General features: G+C 41.9%; 1 protein-coding gene across 1 annotated transcript; it reads left to right on the plus strand.

Moving 5' to 3' along the window:
• Window positions 1-1,036: 1,036 nt before the first annotated feature.
• On the plus strand, window positions 1,037-21,348 carry COLEC10 (collectin subfamily member 10). Its single transcript, XM_017826436.1, has 6 exons — window positions 1,037-1,480; window positions 13,319-13,390; window positions 14,806-14,877; window positions 16,872-16,925; window positions 17,761-17,856; window positions 19,330-21,348. Exons 1-6 carry the CDS (start codon window positions 1,333-1,335, stop codon window positions 19,719-19,721), a joined length of 834 nt encoding a protein of 277 aa, XP_017681925.1. The 5' UTR covers window positions 1,037-1,332; the 3' UTR covers window positions 19,722-21,348.
• Window positions 21,349-21,656: the final 308 nt, after the last annotated feature.

The raw sequence follows: 21,656 nt of genomic DNA on the forward strand, positions 1-21,656 counted from the left end.
ATTAATACTCTCTTAAATAATGAGGAAAACCTCTGATAAGCTATTATCATAGGGAATACGTTTTTTGCCTAGAATGGAGAGCAAACATGCTCTCATACACTACATAGTTCAAAACCATAGTTTGGCTTTTAGAGTAGCTATGTCCTTCACTGTGGGAGAAACCAGAAGTTAACAAAATTACTGGAAATATTACAAATACTCATCTCCCCTTTCTTTTCTGCCAGGCTATGTCAGTCTTCTGTCCCTGGTTACTGTGCTCTCCTTAAGAGAAAGCTAGAGTTTTTTCTAGGAAGGGAGTGCACATAGAGAGATATCTGTCACAACTCCTTTCAAAAGGAAGGACGCACACTACTTGTTCCTCCATCCAAGAGGTCTCCTACACCTATTTTCAAAGTCTCAGCAGCCAACTGAAAACCTGGTAGCTGCCTCATGCAGATTTGAACCAGCTGCAGCTTCCTGGACAACCCAAACATACTATTCTCCTGGGACATATGCTACACCACTGTCCCAATAGATGGCCTTTCCCAGTGCATGGAAAAAGCATTATGGGAGGAGGTGCTGCAGTCATTCAAGCTCATCTTGTTCTGTGTCTTCAGTTCTGAAGTGTGCCCTTTCTGTACTGTGTCTACCAACGTAATCTGGGCTTGGAGCAAGCATTGTGAAGTTATCTGTAAGCATAAAACCATCACTTGTGGGTTTGGGGCTAAAATACCCATAGATCACATAAACTTTTCATTTGCCGCTCTGAGGACTGTGGGTACACGGCACCCAAAGGGTGTAAAATAGCACCAGTGACTTCCACCCACAGAGAACTGGCAGCTCGTCCGTGGTCACTGACAGTCCCCTTGGAGGAAAGCTTTTGTGGAAAAGTATCTCTATATGTTATATGGAGTTTGCATTACTTTCAGCCCACAACCTGACAAAAGTATCCTATAACTAATTAGTACACACTTGGATACCATACCAAAATCTTTTGTCTCTTGAGTAAGTGAAAAGCTGAGCATAAAAAAAATCAGTGCTGAAAGGAAAAAATATTACAAAAGAGATATTCCCAAATGTTGAAGAAATTTTCCACAGCAAATGTAGCTAAACATCTCACAGATAAGAGATAAATTGGAATAAACAGCTGTCAGTGTTAAATAAATATCCTGGATAATGTGCAGGACAGAAATAACTACAGCATCGTCAAACTTCTTTCTTCACTTTATTTAGCTGTTCTTGCATGTAGCTCCCAATCTTTCCACTGCTCCAGTTAGTGAAGCATTTATTTTTGAGTCAGCTGCATTTCTTAAGACAGTAACAACGAAAGGCATTTCCTGAGAAGCTGCAAGGATGAGCAGCAAGAAAGAACAACAGCTAAGAAAATATGGGACCCTTGTAGTGCTTTTTATCTTCCAGGTTCAGATTTTTGGTTTTGATGTTGACAATCGACCTACAACAGATGTCTGCTCAACACACACAATTTTACCTGGACCAAAAGGTGAGGAATTATCAGGTTGCTAATGTGGAGACCAGTACTGACAAAGGCTGATTTTTTAAAAATTAGAGACATGGAGGGTTTGTGGCATGGGCTGGGCAGCAAAGATGTGAATTATTGTGGACTGTACAAACATCTAGGAAAGTGGAACTGTAATGGGGGAAAATGATGAAGCAAAGATAGTTAAATTTGCTTTTCTTCAGTTTCAGGAACAGTGTCACATATTTTCATATAAGTTAGAGGTGTCCTTTTGCATCTTTCTCCAGCCATATAAATTTTCTCTTAACTTTTTGTGTTCATCATGCAACTAGTACAGCTACAAACTGAGGAACTTGTCTAAAAGTAGGCACCTATTGTGAACTGCTAATTGTCTGCTTTGCACTTACAGATAGAGAGAGGTATGCAATATTTAAAATGACCGAACCGTCTTTATTCTCAAATGTTTACTTGTAAACACATCTCTGCTGCACTCATCAGACCTGATCCAGTAGCTCTTGTTGAATTAAACAGGACCTTAGCTACAGATTTCAAGGAGAACTGGATCAGCCCTGGCATATACAGGTCTTTTATTTTCAAAACACTTTGGAAATACGAGAAATCAAATTTTCTGCATTAACTAAGCTTTTCTGTAACACAATTAATGTTGCTGGAATTGCCTGTAGGGTATCTTAGCAAAAAATTCAGGTTCATGACTATCTTGTACTAACAGATCTAAAATATATATTCCACACCATGGCTATTGCAGTTCAAACTATTGCTTTCTTTTTAGTAATTCATTGTATTTTTCTATGGGCTACAGACTGAGAGAAAAAAAAAAAGTACAACTGATGTAAATTTAAAGTAGAAAAAAGATTATCAAATCAAGAGCACTGCTATAGACTCGTTTGTTTTTATGATGGATTATTCAAATGCATGTTGCTTAAAGGACCATTTTTAATCAGCAAGTTAATTTCTTTATGATTACAATCCAAGCTTAAACTTTTGCTGCCACAGCATAAATGCAGAGAGATTTAATGATCCCCAAGGGAGCTAGTGGGAGTTGGTTTATTTAGTATCTAAATAATGGCAGGCTGGAGAACAAAGTTTGACAGGACTGCGTTTAACAAGTCACAAGGCTAATGAGGTGGTCTCATGAAAACACAGAGTAGCTGGAACTCCGGCTGGTTTCTGTGGTCTAGCTTGTATAGGGAGCATTTGAAGGTTAGGTATTATGGTTCTTTGTAAGTGTGGTACTGAGAAAGTCAGAATTTAGTCATTAGCAGTCCTACTGCCTTCTGGCTGACACCAAGACACAAGATGAGACAACTAACGTATTGGCATAGCCCGCACTACCACTTTAGATTACTATGCCCAAGATCCATGACTGATAGAAGGAGTATCAAACAAATCACCTCCAAATTACTGGCTCTCATCCACTGCAGTCATTAAATGCTATTTTGCGGACCATGTGATGTAATTCTATAGATTAATACCAGAGCTGAGCTCATCCAGGACAGTTACAAGCAGCTCTCAGTGGCACTACTTTTAACTACCAGTCATCTGGGCAACTGAAGACCAAGCAGGCTGAGTGTATGAACTATCCTATTACTGCTCAGGCACCTCTTGTAGTCAAGTATGAAACATGCTGACCTAATATGGCAGAAGAAAGTCTGTCCTGCTGCCAGTTTTCCTCTATTCATCTTATGTATATGAACTCAGAGCACATGATCCAAGCTTATGACCACAGTCACAGGCAGCAGTTTGCTGCTTAAACTCTAACCTCAGTAGTGGACAAGCCTCTGAGTTTTGCTGCTGTAGGTTTTATTTCCTGTGCTACATCTGTTGTGTCCCTTTGTCCACTGTTCTCACAGAATGGGTTTTGACCCACCTAGCACAAGTTTCACCCCCTCACCTCCCTCTGCTCAGCATCCCGGCTATGGTAAAACATGGTGGTGCTCCCACAAGACAGAGGTGCTGAGGTCACTCAGTATATTGGCCAGCTTTTTCTGTTATATTGGCCAGATTCCTGTTGTGGCAACTTCCTCCTTCCATGACAACATGGAAGTGTCTAATGGTCCAAAACAACCAGAAGTCAAAGGAATTAAAAGATATTCAGTAGCTGTTAAGACTTCCTACACTGTTCCACCTCACCTATCCCAGTGCAAGGTACAAATTGTCCTGTAGGCTAGACCCAGTCTGTGTGCTACGAGTGGGATGGCTCCTGGTTCTATGCAACAGCAATACTGCCATTTCCATCACACAGCCCAGAGAAGAGTAGAAAGCTGAGGGAGAAGTGAGTTTGTTTGAAGAGGCTCAGAATTTATAATCCTTTATTGCTTGCACTGTTGGGGGCTGCATTTCTCACTTCATCATCTAGGCATTCACAGTTGCTATAGGAGCAAGCTCCCAACCTCTCCACATGCTCACCCTGAAAGTTACCTGTTTAAGAAGGGTCATTAGTGTTGTGAAATTAGGCCACTTTGTCCACATGTAAGCCACATGTAACTCATCCAAGTTACTTTGTGCAAGGCATACTCTAACCCTTCAAAAATATACTATTTGGTATGCTCATAACTGAGATGTCCCAAGAGTAGTATGACATGAGTGACGGGATGTAAAAAAAAAAAGGGTAATTCCAGGTTAATTATCAGGAAAGCCTTCAAACCACTTATGACACTTGCACCAGCTCCCACAAAGCATGAGGCAAAACGAGAGGCCATCGTGTATAACACTGATCTAGAAAATACTTTCGAAGACTGCAGTCTCCCAGCAACAAAAGGAATGTACTAATGTCCTGTCAGCCTTTGCACTTTGTATAGCAATGACAGAAGTGGGTCCGAGTTAAACTGCTCAGTGTGACAAACCATCAGGGGTTTCAGCCTGACCTCTGGTGGTTCACACGATGATCACCAGGCGCCTGCAGTCCCCTCCATCCATCTGCTGCTTTCCATCGTTGGTGCAAGAAAATTAAAACTGAAGTCTGTTTGCAAAGAATTATGCAAAGAAATTTGCTAAATTGTCACTCCCTAAAAATGGGAAATTAAAAAAAAAAAAAGAAGAAGAAGAGACAGGCAAAGGCTGGCAATTTTCTCCCAGTTTCCTTTTCTAGGCAACACTCAGATTTCTTCTCAAAAAGAGGGGATTATTTTCAATGAAAATAGCCCCACTGCAATGGCTGTCTAGTGCTGTCTTTCTAAAAACGCTTTTGAGATACACAACAATCTGGCTTACATGGCCGTGTGAGGCATTTTCTAGGGTTCTTATTGAAATACCCAAGGAACAAAACAAACAAACAAAAAGTACAGCTTTTCAGTGTTTCTAACTAGTGATTTTTGGTGTTTGATCTGAATCTGAGGCGTTAGGAACACCCTGGTCCTAGCTGAGTTGTTGTGGCACAGGAACTGGGCTGAAGATTTACACTAGGTAATGCTGATCCACAGCTGAGCAACTGGGGCAATAAAGGCCAAGTTCTGTACTTCATTCACTTCTTGGGTCCAAAGAGAACAAGATCAAGCACAAACAAAACAATGAATTTTCCAGGGCAGCCAGATGCTTGGCCTAGCAAAACTAGTCACGGCCCTATTGCTTGCTTTCTACCCTTCCAAGCTTGGAAGCAGGCTGGCTGTTCCTGCTGCTGAGAAAGGATCTGGGACTGTGGGGAGGCAACAACTAACACAGTTAGAGCAATGGCACCAGTCGTTGGTCCATGCCCTGGCAGTATCAGGAAAACCAGGCTCTGCTCCCCTGGGCTCTGTCCTTTCTTCCAGCTTGCTCTTGCCTAGAGACTGCAAGCTCAGTTCTGTCTAACCCGTAAAGGAAATAGACAAGATGAGATTTGACCTGTTCTGAGTAAATCAATAAGCAAGAACATGAGGGTAAAAATAAGCAGAGAACTCAAAGCTTTGACTCCTAAACTCCCATTAAAAACATGAGCAGGGGGAGAAGATGACTGGGGTGGGGGCTGGCTCTGTGGAAGCTCATTTCACATGGATTCATGGGAGCTCAGCACTTCAGAAGGCTGGCTCTAGATCTTGCTGTCTGTCCCAGGTCCCAGCTCATTTCCTTTGAAATCCAGACACAGAAACTTTGAAGGTCTTGAATCAGATCCAGGTTGAGAAACTGAAATGAGATGAAATCTGAAGAGTACTGGGAGTTTTCCATAGCAATTTAGATGTTTCCTTATCATTATTTCTGACAAGTGATGCTTATAAACTCTTTGACATTGGCTGTTGCCTCAAAATAGCATTTACTGTGGTCTCCAGTATAGCTGTCCATCTCTCGACTTTAATTGTGCTTATGCAATTTCACTCCTGGAAAATCTCAAACTCTCTCAGAAACCAGATATGCTCTTATGCACATTTCCTTCCGAAAATATAAAATGCTTTACCACATCCTATAAGCCGTTCAAAACTATAGCTAAACTTCCCTCTTAGTGCCTCAAGTTTGATCTGAGGAGCCCTTTAATTTCAACACATAATTCTTTTTTTCATGGCTTTTAAAATGCCTCATTTTAGTGTACATTAAATTTCTGACATTTATCAGCCTGAGCTACAAAGCATGTATGTGGGGGCTTAAATACATAAATTCAAAAGATAGTGGGTCTGTATTTCTTACCAATGGCAGTCTGATTCCTCCCTGAAGCCAAAATAATTCATGAGTCTCTGAGACCACGCCAGAATGGCAGGGAAACAGGCTGGGAAAATTAAATCAAGCAGATCAGGTAAAAGGAGAATCAGGGATAATTTAAATTATTTCTGTGTTATTAAAGAAATAATGTATGTTCCACTCATGCACAAAAGCCCCCAGTTTCAAATAATATAAGTCACCAGAGGTTCACTGAGCCTCCTGAAGGCTTAGGTATGACTCATGCAATGCAATAGGAGTGGAGGGTATTCCTACTAAAGTCAATGGATATTTACAAGTAGAAAAGGAAGCAGAGAATTCAGTTTTTCTTGAAGATTCTATTTCACAAGGGAAGAAATTCTGTTGTCTAGTTTGGATCTGGGTGAAAAAAGACAACATGTCTAAGAATGGAGGAATATGTGGGAGCCCTGTATGTTCCTGCAGGACACCTGGGAGAGTGGCCATGGGTGCAGTTTCCCACTGCACTCAACTTTCAGGCTTTCTACCAAAAAGGGAGGCCAAACATTACCTCCTTCTTACACTTTGACCACGTGGCCCCACCTTCACCTTGTGCTGGGTCAGCTATTTACTCACCATACTTTTCACTGGGCTGATTCAGCTCACTCACTAAAAATGTGTATTTGCCTTACCGGTATTCCTCTGTTAAGGGAGTTGAATTCCTTCAACACAGGGTCAAAAGAGTGCTCAACATCAGGCAGAGGGGAGGGAGGTGTGCAGGACAGTGCTGGGAGCTGAAGTGAGGAGGAAGGACAGGGAAGATGACATCATGTCAGATAGGCAGATGACATCAAGAAATCCTGTCCTCACTAGACATGTATAGTGTGAAAGCAAGAATGCACACTGCTATGGAAATTTGCTAAGGATCTAAAAGACACTGAAAGTGAAATTAGAGGAAATCTTGAGTCTCTCCATTGACGTAACTGTGATGTGCTCATACGTTGGAAATACAAACTGGGACGTGTTTGCTTATTTTTTAAGGTCTGTGACTCCCTCTGGTGACAAACTCTCTCAGGAGCTATTGTGCATGTGAAAGTGCTGCAAAGGTTCTCCCTGCTCAGGGTCAGTTGGCACCCCAGGCTGCAGAGCTAATCCTGTGGCTATATACAAGGTTCTTCCAGGAGGGCAAGGCATTCAGTTGTTCCTGCAGGGTTCTCAAGGCTTCAGAATTATGCACATCTCCTTATTCCTTTAGTTTAACACCCAAGACAGGTAGAAATCATCTGCACTCTTCACACTCTCTCTCTGGAAATGGAGGAGGTCTGTCCCTCTGGTGCCTCTGCTGGGACTAAGAGCATGAAACATGTTGCTCAGCAGAACTGTGTCACACATAGTCAGATGGTAAAACCACATAACAAATTCCATACAAAACCTTTGTGATGGGACATTGGCTATGCCCAGCAATGCTAAATGTATGCAAGGCAAGCTCTGCAAAGTACCCATGTGGTATACTAATCGAGATTAACCATCCTGCCCCCTTCATAGCAGATTAGTCATGGCCCAGGGCTTCTCAAGGACTTTTTGGCTGATAGTGGGCTTTTTTTCATTTCAGAGTATCTGATGTAGGAGGACAACTGCGCTGTAGCCCAGCATAAGTGGTGTTTCATTTGGAAGGGTGGGCATGCCCTGGAGTGTGGAGGAAGATATAGCTGCCAAAGAGAGGATGAGAGAGCATTAACATTTCTGTAGTGGTTTTGCCCAGAAGACAGGAACTGGAGCTGACCTGAGGCCATGGTTTGCCAGCACACCTGACTAAGTGTCCCTGCATGGACCCAGAGAGTCTGAGCAGAGCTCCAAGAGAACAGGCTATGTGCTGAGAGAGATACACATGCATAAGTCCAGATAGGAGTCTCCTCCTGGTGTTAGCCCTTAGGCAGCCTGCAGATGTGCTCTCACCCTGATGCAGGGCTGCCTCTATTGATAAACACGGGTTCTGTAACCTCTGGGAATTACACCCTGGTTCTCCAAAAAACAGGGTCAGCCCTTGATCACAAGATTTGGAGAGTCAGTAGATATATGTGAACAATATATATGAACCAGAAAACATCCTCAGTTCATGAATACAAACAAAATAAATTGCCTACAAAAGATTCAGCAGGGAAATCTAAGTCACTTGAAGGTCAGTAAAATCTTACTACTTAAATTCTTACCAAATGTAACCTCTCAACACTGTGTTCTTTAGTGAAAGTCCTAAAAAGACTGAGCCCCTTTCAACTGTCTAAAAATCCTGCTGGTGATTAGACCTTTAGCATTTTCCTGAACTTGTTTATAGGAGAAAGAAGGTCTGTTGTTCCCTCTCAATTATAATTAAAATTTTCTAATGGCTGCAAAAGTCACTTTCTATTTATATTTTCTGCTTTTCTTTTGTCTTGCACAGTCCCAAGATGGAAGAGTCGAGTAATGTACTGCTTCAGGTGTTCATTTCAGTAACCTGGTATTTTAAATCTGTAACACAGAAGAAACAAATCAACTTGAGGAAATACTAACAAGGTTGAGAAATGGTCTTACTTCAGTTACTGATTTCAAGTGCTTCTTCACTCATGCTTCAAATGCCAATGCAGTGCATTATCTGACATCCCTGCAATCACAGTTTTAAGGTGACAATCTGATAATTAGATTAAAATTTAACCAGACACTGCCACGAGTGTAAAGCAGCACAAAGGAGAGGTGACCCTCTAGGTATAGATTACAAGCATATGAGGTCAAGGGTCAGAAAAATCACGTTGCACAAAGCACAGTAGTACAGAATTCAAAAATCCAGCCCGGAGTACTAGCAGGACAGATTTTTTTTTCTGGATAATCAAAAAACAACAAAAAAAGGGGCTAATACAATGGGATGGCTTGTCCACGTGAAGCCCCAGAGGAAAGGGAGGAATAGTTATTATAAATTAGAAAGGAGGCCAACTCAACCTCTGCCCAGAACAGTCAGCCCCTCCTACTTGGTTGCAAATCATAGCGAGACCACAAGAGGGGAGCACAACACAAGAGTTCAAGTTTCGTGCCAAAATTTGAGATCACTGCACACAACACCAGCTAAAGGAGGACACAAAACATTTTAAAACCATACTAGCAAGCACTGGGCTTAATCCAGTCTTAAATTAACAATTAGATGGTACCACTAACTAATACTGGTTTGTGTCTACCCTTGCTTTGTAATGGCCTACCTATTCTCAGATACATGGGGAGAAAAGCAGGATTACTCTCCTTTACAGACAAATTATTTTTCTTCCCATTTTTCTGGATAGGGAAACTAAGACAGAATGTGGTAGGCTGCTTTATGCCAAGGTGATAGATATTACTTCCCTCTCCCTTAGGCTTTTGGATGGTTTAAGCAAAAATTTGGACTATACAAGGTATAAACAATAAAAGTTGAGGCCCTTCCATAACCTCTCAAAATCTCAGAACAAACTTTCCAAAACCTATCATTCCTTTCACCTGTTGGCTCTCAGTCTGATGGTCCATACAGGACAACCTTCATCTGCAGCAGTCCCATGTGTGAAAAGCTTACTCCAGTATCTCTCAGAAAAAGTCACTCTAGCTTTCAATGGCTCGAAATGTTGAAACTGAGATAGGAATAAAACATCTTTGGAAAGGAATCACAGCTTCTCTGCTTTTATACTGGCTTTCTTTTTTGGGCTCTATTTCTAGGATTAACTGTCTAAGCAAGGTTTCTTTAAAAAGAAAAAAAAAATGAAAAGGCATGTTGCACAGAGGTCTTTCTTCTGCAGCAAATAAGAGTCCTTCTGGAGATTTTAGCCCCACATAGCAGCCTGCAGGCCACAGGGAATGTAACTAACCAGCCTGAGAGATGATAAGGACTGCCAGGGTGACAAGCAACGGTTTGAAAGGTCAGCAGGAATTTGGTTTGCTCCAAAGAAACTCCAAAGAAACAAAGCTTCTGTACCAGACCCAGAAATACAACCTATCTTACATAAAGCAATTAATTGCACAGGGAAAGGTTGGACCTGAAAAGCCTCCCACAATTCTCTCTTGTCAGAGAACATGGTCCATTTGTTAAATATCACCATATTGTATTTATAGTCAAGATTCATCCAGCTTTTCCAGCCTTTGAATCATGCCCTGCTTCCTTTCTATTATCACACAATTTTCCCCCTGTATGGGTTTCATGACCATATTGGCTCTTAACCTCCTCCCAGAATTTCATTTCACAAGCTCTTTGTCAGCCTCTGAGAACCTTTTCTGAATTTCTGAGCTACTGAGAAGTGACTTTTACACTTTTCTCAAGGGTTTCATAGATGGATTTGGAAAGGACAATATCTTGTCCACTGAAGTCAACAACAAAATTAAACTGTACATTCTCTAGCTCTGCTGTTTGATGACCAGTAGAATCATAGAATGACTTGGGTTGAAAGGGACCTTAAAGATGATCTAGTTCCAATCACTCTGCTGTAGGCAAGGACACCTTTTACTAGGCCAGGTTGCTCAGAGCTCCAACCTGGACTTAAACATTGCCAGGTATGGAGCATCTACAGCTTCTCTGGGAAACCTGATCCAGTGCCTCACCACACTCACAGTACAGAATTTCTTCCTCATATCTACTCTAAACCTACTCTCCTTCAGTTTAAATTCATTTCCCCTTGTCCTGTCACTACATGCTCTTTTAAATAGTCTCCTCCATCTTTCTTCCTTCAGGTACTGGCACGCAGCAATTAGGTCACTCAAGAGCCTTCTCTTTTTCTGGCTGAACAAACAAAATTCTCTCAACATTTTCTCGTAGGAGAGGTTCTCCATCCCTCTGATTATCTTGGTGGCCCTCCTCTGACTCTATCCAATAGGTCCATGTCCATCCTGTGCTGGGGACCCCAGAGCTGGAGGCAGTACCCAAGGTGGGGTCTCACCAGAGCAAAGTAGAGGGGCACAATCACATCCCTCACCCTGCTGGTCATGCTGCCTTGGATGCACCCCAGGACACAGTTGGCTTTCTGGGCTGCAAGTGCACATTGCCAGCTCATATCCAGCCTCTCATTGATCAGCACCCCCAAGTCCTTCTCAGCAGGATTGGAAGCCAGTAAAAGCAGGCTGACCCTTCCATCAGCTTCAGGCTCAGACCCACAGCTTCAGCTGGATATTTAAAGAGCTTGGCTTTTGGAAATATATACTAAGTTTTTCAGTATTTTTAAGACCCAGTGAAAATAGAGATGTTTAAAATTTCTATTGCTGCCTGCTTATAGCCTTTTCTCTTCCTATTTTGTCCTGTGGCAGCTTGTGTTAAAAAAAAGTGCCTGAGTGAGCCAGCCCACACACACATCATGTTTCCTCCTTGTCTATCCCTCTAGAAACTGCTTCCTCCCTCCAACACAGTTCAGGCCTTTATCTTTCTCAGCTTGGACCACTGACCTTTTACCCCAAATGGCATCCTGACCAACAGACTGAATCTGCTCTCCACAAAAAAGTCCCAACACTGAAGGGTTTTTTGGCATAAAGGGACAGACTCAGCTCGGTCCATGCAACTGGCATGGAAAGGTGCCAGACATCTAAAATTACATTTTATATGCTGCAACTAATATGCAGCACTTCTCATCTGGCATCACTCCACAGAACAGCCTCATGGCACACTACCTATGACTACAGCAGTAGAGGAAGGTAAATCAGGAATGAGTGGGCAGTATTTCTCAGGAAAAAAAATGAGACCAATGTAATGATCAGTCTTAAAGCAACCACGGGAAGGTACTTTCTCCTCACCACATAAAAAAACCACTGAGCTCTTTGCCACAGGATATTTATTATAAGGGCCAAAAGTATACATGGATTTAAAAGGCACAAGGCTATTTGGTGGAGGGAAGAATCACTAGTTCATAAGAGGTCTGGATGCAGTGTTTGGCTCAGGTGAGCCTTTAAACCACTGCTTGTGAGAGTCTGGAAATGGCTGCCTGGGTCATAGTACACCCAGTTCCCTAAACACCTCCTGTCAGGGCTTGGAGGCACCATCCTCAGTGAGACAGGTTATTGGTCTCGTCACATACCGCTGTTCTGTCCTCATTTCTCATTTTGCTGACATCCAAGCAGATTTCCCTCCCCTGGTTCTCCATACACTGAACTGCAGCCTCTTCTTCCCTTATGGGCTGCAGGCACAGACACAACTGGCTGCCAGTAACAGGTGAGATCCTGGCTGAGCCAAGAGAGTGTGCCACTGCTTCCCACTGCATGGCAAGGCTTACTGCCAACAAGCGTAGGGAACAGGGGGAGAGGCTTTGGAAGACTGCCTGTATTCAGTGCTGCTGTTTGGTGCAGGTGAGTTGTGTCCCCTGCCTGCACCTCCTGGGGGAGGGCAGGGGGGAAAAACGAGAGAGAGCAAATCTCTTCTTGGGATTTGGCTCAAAACTAAGAAGTAAAAAATAAGAAAATCAACTTTAGTTGTGCCTCAAATTTCCTGCATAGTGCAAAGAAACTGTATGCTACCTATGGAAGGAGATAATATTTCTTTCCGACTAATTGCTGCCTTACACCTTTGGACTGTAAGCTGCACAGTGAGAGACTGTCTGTTACAACAGTAAAAATGTTTGTACGGTACTACACAGGAACCTGTGTAAGAGGTTCTTGATCTCATTTGGAGAAATCTCTGCACTACTGTAATAAATGCAATGATTTTGCCTCTTACAGATACCCTGTGTATGATTTTTCAAAATAAAGCATTGGAGTAACTGCAAAACAAGTTTGTTATATCAACATACAAATGTTATCTGTCAAAAACTGAAGGCAAGAATTCTGCCATATTAAGTGCCAAGGTCTATGTTAAGAAATATTTCAACATATTTACATTCCTCCCATTTTGAAAGCATCTGCATACCTTGAACACAGAGTCACTAGGAAGAGAATCACTAGGAACAATTAATAAACACCTACTGCCTCCCCTGGTAGTATGTCTGTGTGTTCACAAGTTTCCCAACAGAGAAAGATTGGCTTATTTATCTGTTTTATAGCTAATAAGGCTTAACGTGTGGGAGTAGAAATTGGTGTTGTTGAATTCTCATGTTGTAACAGCCTCTCAGAAAGGGAAAGTTAATAGCTTTTCCTAATGATGGTCAGATTCATCATCTCTGCTCTGGAAATTTATCCCATGGCTACTGTGCCTTCAATGTGAAATAGAAAGAAATTAATAGGAAAAAAACCCTGTGAACTTTACTTTCTGAGCATGTATGGTTGTACTTACTGCACTGAGAGAAATGTACCATGTTGTTTTATTTTCTGTTTTTTTGGAAGGGGATGAAGGTGAAAAAGGAGACAGAGGAGAAGCAGGCAAACAAGGAAAGGTTGGACCAAAAGGACCAAAAGGTATTTATAACATTTTGTTGGTTATTACTGATATATGAATATCATTATGCACAACTGTAATGGTGCATATGATTGCTGATGTTTAATGCTTTTCATTCCTGTTGAACCAGTGGATTTCACAATCCTGTCAAACATTAATCAGAGAACCTAACAATACTAGGAGAGCTTGGAGCAATTCCTACCGATACTTAAGACAACCATATATGGCTGTTATGAGTGTGATTCAGAAGACCCAGATCATATGTATAATCAGAAAGATTGCTGATCCTTACTCAAATGATTCTTTAGTTGAAACTGAATTTTGAAAGTTATTTCCTAGTAATACATCAGGATGCTCAATAACATTGGGTCTCAGTTGTCTGTATTCTGCAGAAGAGCAAACAAAGCCATTGAAAACAGAAGTTCCTCTAATCAAGCAGCATCTGAGCTGAGAACAAAGAGTCACAGATGTTTCAGAACTTGGCTCAATTAAACACATTCCATATCCACAGTGTGACCTGTGGAGGGCATTTGGAGGCACCAAATGTGATGGTGTCAGCCTTGTTTGCATTCTGCAATTCAAAAACTTAATTTATCTTTAGAGTTTGATGATAATGTGTATCCATGGTCTTTCTTCCTTGATAGTGGTGTAAGACTAATCGGGAAAGTTTTTGCTTTTATAGAACCTTTAAAATCACCCTGTTATTATTGCTATAATAAAAAACTTTTTCCATTTTTAAATGCATTCTTATGATTTTGATTCTTACCTTAAAATGAACATCAGGTAAGATACAAGGGAGTCAGCTAAACAACCATTTACAAAGCATCTTACTGATGTTAAATTCAGTGTGTAAGCTGAAATTCCCTAGATTGGCCTGTCATCATTAGACAGCTATTTTAGAACTTGAACTACTAATCAATTAAAAACTACATCCGTTATTTTGGTGCTCTGAAGACAGGGAAAGCACATACAGCAAAACTAGCTCCCTACTTGCAATTCTGCTTTGAGAAGGATTCCCAGCAAAGCTGCAAGGACTTTACCTCAAGAAAGAAGGGAAGACTTTTGTCTGGGGTGGAGAAAAATGAAAACAAATAAAGCTGCTGTCAGCCTGGTTTGACTGTGAAGTAAAATCAATATTTGAATATTCACTAGCAGTTTTAGTTTGTATTTTCTGTAAGAAAATACGATATTTCTGGGCATTGAACAGGCAGTTCTATTAAGGTGCCTTGCAATGTCCCACTGTCGTATCCTACAGCAGCAGACATCTGTGCTGTACTCCTCCAAACATCCTCACGGCTGCGCTCATTCTGACTTTGCCACACATGCAGACTAGCCACACTCAGGAAAAATAGCAGCAGTAGATACCTAAACAGTGCCTTGGAAAAGAAATTACAGAAACCATCCATACTCATTTCCTTTCCATTTCTTCTCTTAGGAAACGAAGGACCAGTGGGGGATGCTGGTGACCAGGGAATGCTTGGGAAAATTGGCCCAATTGGTGGCAAGGGTAAGCTCTGGTCTGGGAGTTTTCTTGTTTTTTTCCCTTAAGGTAAAAATGTGTTTTGTGAGAGTTTCAGAGATGGAGTAATATCAGATAATGGTTGTGACCAATGCTCTCCAAATAAAGTTATGCATAAAAATTGGTGATGAGAGCTAATGGAGATATTCTTGTTTTATTTCCCATGTGCGCTATATCTGTCTGATTTGGATAAAATAATTTGGTTTATGAGTTAAAAAACCAACTCTTTTCGATGGATCTAGTTGAAGGTGTCTTGGCTCATTGCAGGAGGGTTGGACTAGATGATCTCTAAAGGTCCTCTCCAACCCAAATTATTCCATGATTCTACGGTAAAAGAGGAAAGGAGAAATCTAGCCCTTGTGAGGCAAATCCTCTGCATGTTCTAAAAAAGAAAGACAAATTTATGCCTCTCATTTGGACACAAAGGCCTAAGTTAATGTTCTGCTGCTGTTCAGGATGCCACACCTGGTCACCTGCACTGTTCTGGGTCACATGTGCACAGGACAGCTTGGTAAGGAAGGGATTTAGGAGTTTTAAGAAGATACTCATGTAAGCAGGGACAAAAACTACTTGCAAATCAAGGTAGACTCCAAGTCTGCCTGGACAATAATTTCATGAAATTATGCTCTATTTATCTTAAGAAGAAGCTCGGGCATTTCTTTCTGGTATTTCTAAAGAGTTACTTAAGAAGGAATATCAATTCTGCCACAAGGAGACCTGCCTTGAAAGCTGATCAGGAACTCCACCATCCCCAGGGGAACTCTGTGGTCTCTAACCAGTGCATCAAGCCAGGTATGCTGGTGAATGGGTGGAACAATCTCTCCAGGGAGCTTCTCAAACCAGTGTTTTCAGTAGTCCTTTGGTGGCCTCTAGCCAGCGTCAGTATCAGAGAAGAAAAGAATTTTGTCTGAGGGACTAATTTTAAATGAAGTATCTCACAAATTGCTTTTCTTTATCTGAAAATAAACCAATGATCTGAGCCTTTAAACCAAGCTCTCTCAATCTGAATGCACAATTTTCCTCTTACAGTTTTTCTCATTTTCTTTATTTGCAGAAGCAAAGGTCATTAAGTCACTGTTTAAATCTACAATTAAACATTCTAGTTCTTAATGAAGTAACTCTGAAATTCCAGCTTGCAAGTATGCATGTCAAGCAATGCTAATTAAAATGACAGCCAACATGTAAATTCTTTTAAAAATCACAACCATATAAAGTAAAAAGTTCATCAAAACATGGCTATCAATAAAGCAGAGCAAGCAGTATTTTTTCACTTCTAAAGGTTTAATTCATAAAAGAAGAGCTGACATGAATTCCAGATAAAGTCCAGCTGCTCCTGATCCAAATTACAGCTGAGATCTTTTAAAAAGCTAGTCACCTCCACTTATATACTAGCAGAGCATTGTAAATCATTTTTATGATTTATGATTTACAAAAGAGGAAAGCAGTTGGATGAAAATAATTCACATTTCCATAAACTGCAACTGAAATTAAATGCTGCTCCTTACTGACCTCCCTCTGTGCAGGTGCAGGTGCCAACTGCTGCCCACACACACAAACATAAATTCAGTGGCTTAGTGCACAGGAGCATTCTCTGGTGCCTCAGCCTATCATGGAGCTACTGAACCCAGGGAAGGGCTCTGTCCTGTAGCCCGTGAGAGAACCCAGATCTCACCTCTCCAAGATTTCTGGAGTGCTTTCAGCCTCTCAGGATCGTTTTGCAGTTTATATTTAAAGTAAGTAGTACCAGGAACCAGCAGAACACAAGATGCCTGCGTTATCAGCAAGTTAGCTATTAAAGGGTTCTCATTTCCATACACCAGAATTAATCATGGTTTGTTTAACTTGGCATGTCTTCCAGCACAGTACATCAGAGCTTCCTATCAGAAGCACGCTGTTAATATATTATTAAACAGGTTTTCAAATACACTCCCCTGACATGTGCACTGTCTGAGATCTGAGAATATATTCTCCTCTTTATTCAGGTGACAAAGGAGCCAAGGGCTTATCAGGGGTTCCTGGAAAAAAAGGAAAAGCAGGTATGCTATGCATCCTTCTCTGCAGAATGGTCAAGTCTGCTGGATTTTTGATTTCAGGACTGGTTTGTCTGGAGTTTCGGGAAATTTTGAGGTCCACGGGAAAACATGAGAATAAACAGGAGGAGACTGAAAATGTTTTGTTGAGCAAAAGGAAGATTAGGATAGGACATGACTGATGCCTACGAATACACCAACGTACACAAAATAAGAGTCACTCAAATTAATGGGCAATGTTTGTTATCACAAAAACTAACACATAGACAGGCCAGCAGTTTACATTTATACTGGATTCTAGAAGAAAGTTACTAACATAGTCAGTTCACTAACATAGTCCTTCTACCGAAAGTTTTGCCAATCCCACCTCTATGCATACTCACAAAACTCCTTCACTGAGAAAGCAGCAGTTCCCCATTTCATGGATGCTGTTTCTGTTGGAAGGCTGGGGGACCTGCGCTGATTACAGATACAAAGGTAGATCTTTGGTATTCAGATGTGAGGCTGTAGTGATCCTCCTGACAAGCCACATCTCTGGAGCTAGATGGAATCAATAATGAGAGGGGCAGAGGATGTACAAATCCCACACTGATATGGGTCAAAAGAAGATGGCAAACTCTTCTATGCACATTTTTAAGCCAGTTAGCAAGGGATTATACAGAGCCAAAATATTTAGCGCTTTGATCAGCAGAAGTACAGCCAGTGGGTCAAGGGGAGACTGGTTGTCCACATGTAAAGCCTGGGTCTTCAGAAGCTTTGGAAGTGGGCTATGGGTGACTCTCCATGCACACACACAAATGCTTCTAAACGGATAAATCCTCTACCCTTTGTATTGCATTAGGCACGGTCTGTGACTGTGGAAGATACCGCAGATTTGTTGGACAACTGAATATAAATGTTGCTCGTCTTAATACATCCATCAAGTTTGTAAAGAATGGTAAGGATCTTTATGTATTTGATGGGTTTTAATTGGCTTCAATAGCAGTTATCATTGCTATTCTTCTACCATTGCTTCTCTATGGCAGAAGCCACAGATGACCCAGAGAGAGGGTCCTGCTGTGCCAGGCACTCTAAAAACCTACAAAAGAGAGACAGTCTTATACCTATAAGAATGTAAGGACCAGATGACTAAAGGCAAAAACAATAAAGAATTATCTACAACACAACAGAATGAATAATGAAAAGCACAAGGCACAGCTTGCTAATCACCTCTGCACTGTCAGTCTGCTTAGGCTCAGTGTCCAGTCAGGCAATGTAAGGAAAAAGTTTGTGTCAATCTACTCCAAAGAGGCAGGAAAAGCAATAGGAACCTCTTGATCTTTCTGTTGCCCAGGAAGGCTGCAAACATTGTATTCCTAGTGCTCCCTTCAGTGCAAGCGTCATTTTTCTGTAACAGGGAGCCAACACTCAAAGACATGGGTTATAAGAAGCCACATTTGCAGGTAGTGCTGTCAGCTGGACAGTGCAAACTGCCCCACTGAAAGGAAAGTAGAGAGTTTCCTGGCATATCAGAGATTTTGAGACAGCTCCACCACTGCTTCCAGGACTAGGGCTGCATCAGTAAATTAAATGCATTTGAGACTGTTCTCTGTCACTGCAGGCATCCAACAGAGAACTCATCTGTATTATAAATCCCACAAAACTGAATGACATATTATCAAGGAGTATCTCTCTACTAACTCCTAAACTGTGTGTGGGATAACTCCTAAATTGTTTGGGAGAGTGTTAAATGTCCTAGGCCAAACACTGCTCAGGACCATGCCAGCAATCCATCAGCAGAGACTACCAACTTCCAGCTGCCCAGGCACGCTCCTTGTCACTGCTTAATTCACGAGGTTATACACTGGTTGAGAGGTCTGCCTTTTAAAGCTGCTTAGCAGCCACAATTTTCTTCCTAGTCAATGCCACATAGTGCTACAGCAGCTCTGAATATCAGGCTGTATTTAAAATGTCTTATTTTAGCAGTCACATTCATTTCCTCTCTATGGAAAGGGCCTGAAAAGCTATCTATATTCCTGTGTTTCTATCCCTGGGCACTCTTTCACAATTTATATTCAAACACGTACAATGGAGGTGATTCAGAGTTAGACACTGCTATTTGACCATATAGCATGCCTTAATTTGGCTAGTATTAGATATCTATGAAGTAAAACTTATGTGTCACAGGAGACACACCAACCAGGACTGAATAGTTCTTGTCCTAATGTGTGCAAGGTGCTTGTCAGTCCCATTAGTTGCATCACTCTCTGATCATGTCTTCATTGTTCATCACAAATTCAGTGCTGGGAATACTTTTCCTCTTTCCCTTTTATCAATTCTAATCTAAAAATCATCTCGCTGTCATGTGGGAATAGAAGCACCTTCAGCACCTGTTGACATGCCATTAAGCAATTTTTCTTCTCCTTTAAAGTAATAGCAGGTATCAGGGAGACAGATGAGAAATTCTATTACATCGTGAAAGAAGAGAAGAATTACAGAGAAGCCTTGATCCACTGCAGGGACAGAGGAGGAACACTGGCCATGCCTAAAGATGAGGCAACCAATGCCCTGATTGCCGACTACATCTCCAGCAGTGGTCTCTTCCGAGCCTTCATTGGGCTGAATGACATGGAAAAAGAAGGACAGTTTGTGTATGCAGACAACAGCCCACTGCAGAACTACAGTAACTGGAAGCAAGGGGAGCCTCATGACCCAGCTGGCCATGAGGACTGTGTGGAAATGCTCAGCACAGGAGAGTGGAACGACTCTGAGTGCCAAGTCACCATCTACTTTGTATGTGAATTCCTCAAGAAGAGGAAATAAAGGTGCCAGAGAATGTGCCTGGCACCTGCTGTGTATACAATAACCCATCCTCACTCATCTGCTGTAGAGAGAGCAAACCAGGGATAGCAAACTAGGGATAGGACCGAATCCAGCCTTCACGTCACCGGCTTAAACAAGAGTAGCTAAGGTTTAGTCATCAGTGACGATAAAGTCAGCAAAGATTTGCAGAGGGCATCCAGCCAGTTGTGAATTTTTGTTTTATTTATACATGCATTTTAGGGTGGACATTTCTTTGTGTAATTTAGGGGTAAACTGAGAGCATGCAGAGGTGAATATAATTTCACCAATGCCAGAAATAGTAAGCTCATTGGTATATTAATCACTGATGTGATTTGCAAAGTCCACAAAGTGGAAAAAAAGTGAAAGAGTATGATTTTCACTAATCTCTGACCTGTGCAGGAAGTCCCAGCAACCTCCCTGGTGACTTCAGAGCTGGGAGAAGAGATTTACAGCTTCTCTTGAAAAAATCCTTCTTTTCTTAGAATCATAGAGTAATCTGAGTTGGAAGGGATCTCTGGAGGTAATCTGGTCGAATCATCCATGCAAAGCATGGCCAACTTCAAACTTAGAAGTTGGAATATTCCTTTAATTTGGCTGTGCAATTATATTACCTGATATGCATTTATCTGGACTTCTGCGAAGCCTTTGACATGGATGCCCACAACATCCTTCTCTTTAAATTGGAGTGAGATGGATTCTCTGGGTGGACTATTAAATTAATAAAGAATTAGTTGGACTGTGACATCCAGATGTCAGTGGTTGATGGCTCGAGTCCTGATGGTCATCAATGACAAATGTTGTGTGTGTCCCTCAGGAGTCCGTTTTGGGACCGGTGTTATTTCATAGCTTCATTAATCACATGGACAAAAGGATTGAGTGCACCCTCAGCAAATTTGCAGATGACACTGAGCTGAGTGTACAGTTCACAGACCTGAAGGACAGGGTGCCATCCAGAGGGACCTGGACAAGCTCAAGAAGTGGGCCCATTGGAATCTTATGAGGTTTAACAAGACCAGGTGCAAGATGCTGCACCTGGGTCAGGGCAACCCCTGGTATTAAAAACAGGCTGGGGATGAACAGACTGAGAGCAGCTCTGCTGAGAAGGACTTGGGGGTGCTGATGGATGAGAGGCTGGACATGAGCAGGCAAGATGCACTCACAGCCCAGAAAGCCAATTATGTCCTGGGTTGCACCCAAAGCAGCATGGGCAGCAGGGCAAGGGAGAGGATTCTGCCCCACTACTCCACTCTTGTGAGGCCGCATCTGCAGTGCTGCATCCAGCTCTAGAGTCTCCAGCACAAGAGGGACATAGACCTGTTGGAGTGAGTCCAGAGGAGGGCCACCAAGATGATCAGAGGGATGGAGCACCTCTCCTGTGAGGAAAGGTTGAGAAAATTGGGTTTGTTCAGCCTGAAAAAGAGAAGGTTATGGGTGACCTAATTGCGGCCTTCTAGTACCTGAAATGGGAGCCTACAAGACAGTTGGAGAAAGACTTTTTGCAAGGGTGTGAAGTGACAGGATAAGGGGGAATGAGTTTAAACTGAAGGAGAGTAGGTTTATATTAGATATCAGGAAGAAATTCTGTGTGATATCAGGAAGAACCACTGTGAGGGTGGTGAGGCACCGGATCAGATTGCCAGAGAAGTTGTGGATGCCTCATCCCTGGAAGTATTCAAGGCCAGGTTGTATGGAGCTCTGAGCAATTTGGTCTAGTGAAAGGTGTCCCTGCCTATGGCATGGGGGTTGGAACTAAATCTTTAAGGTCACTTCCAACCCAAGCCATTCTATGATTTTACAAAGGAGGGGTCTTGCTTATTTCTGTTTCCAACTCTATCTTTTATCAGGCTGGTTTGAGTTGTGAGGAATTAATGGTACTTCTGCATACAAGCCTGCACAGCTTGTAGGAAACCTGAG

The sequence above is a fragment of the Lepidothrix coronata genome, unplaced genomic scaffold (assembly GCF_001604755.1).
Source record: "Lepidothrix coronata isolate B3197 unplaced genomic scaffold, Lepidothrix_coronata-1.0 Scaffold126, whole genome shotgun sequence".
In the NCBI taxonomy this organism is placed as follows: domain Eukaryota; kingdom Metazoa; phylum Chordata; class Aves; order Passeriformes; family Pipridae; genus Lepidothrix; species Lepidothrix coronata.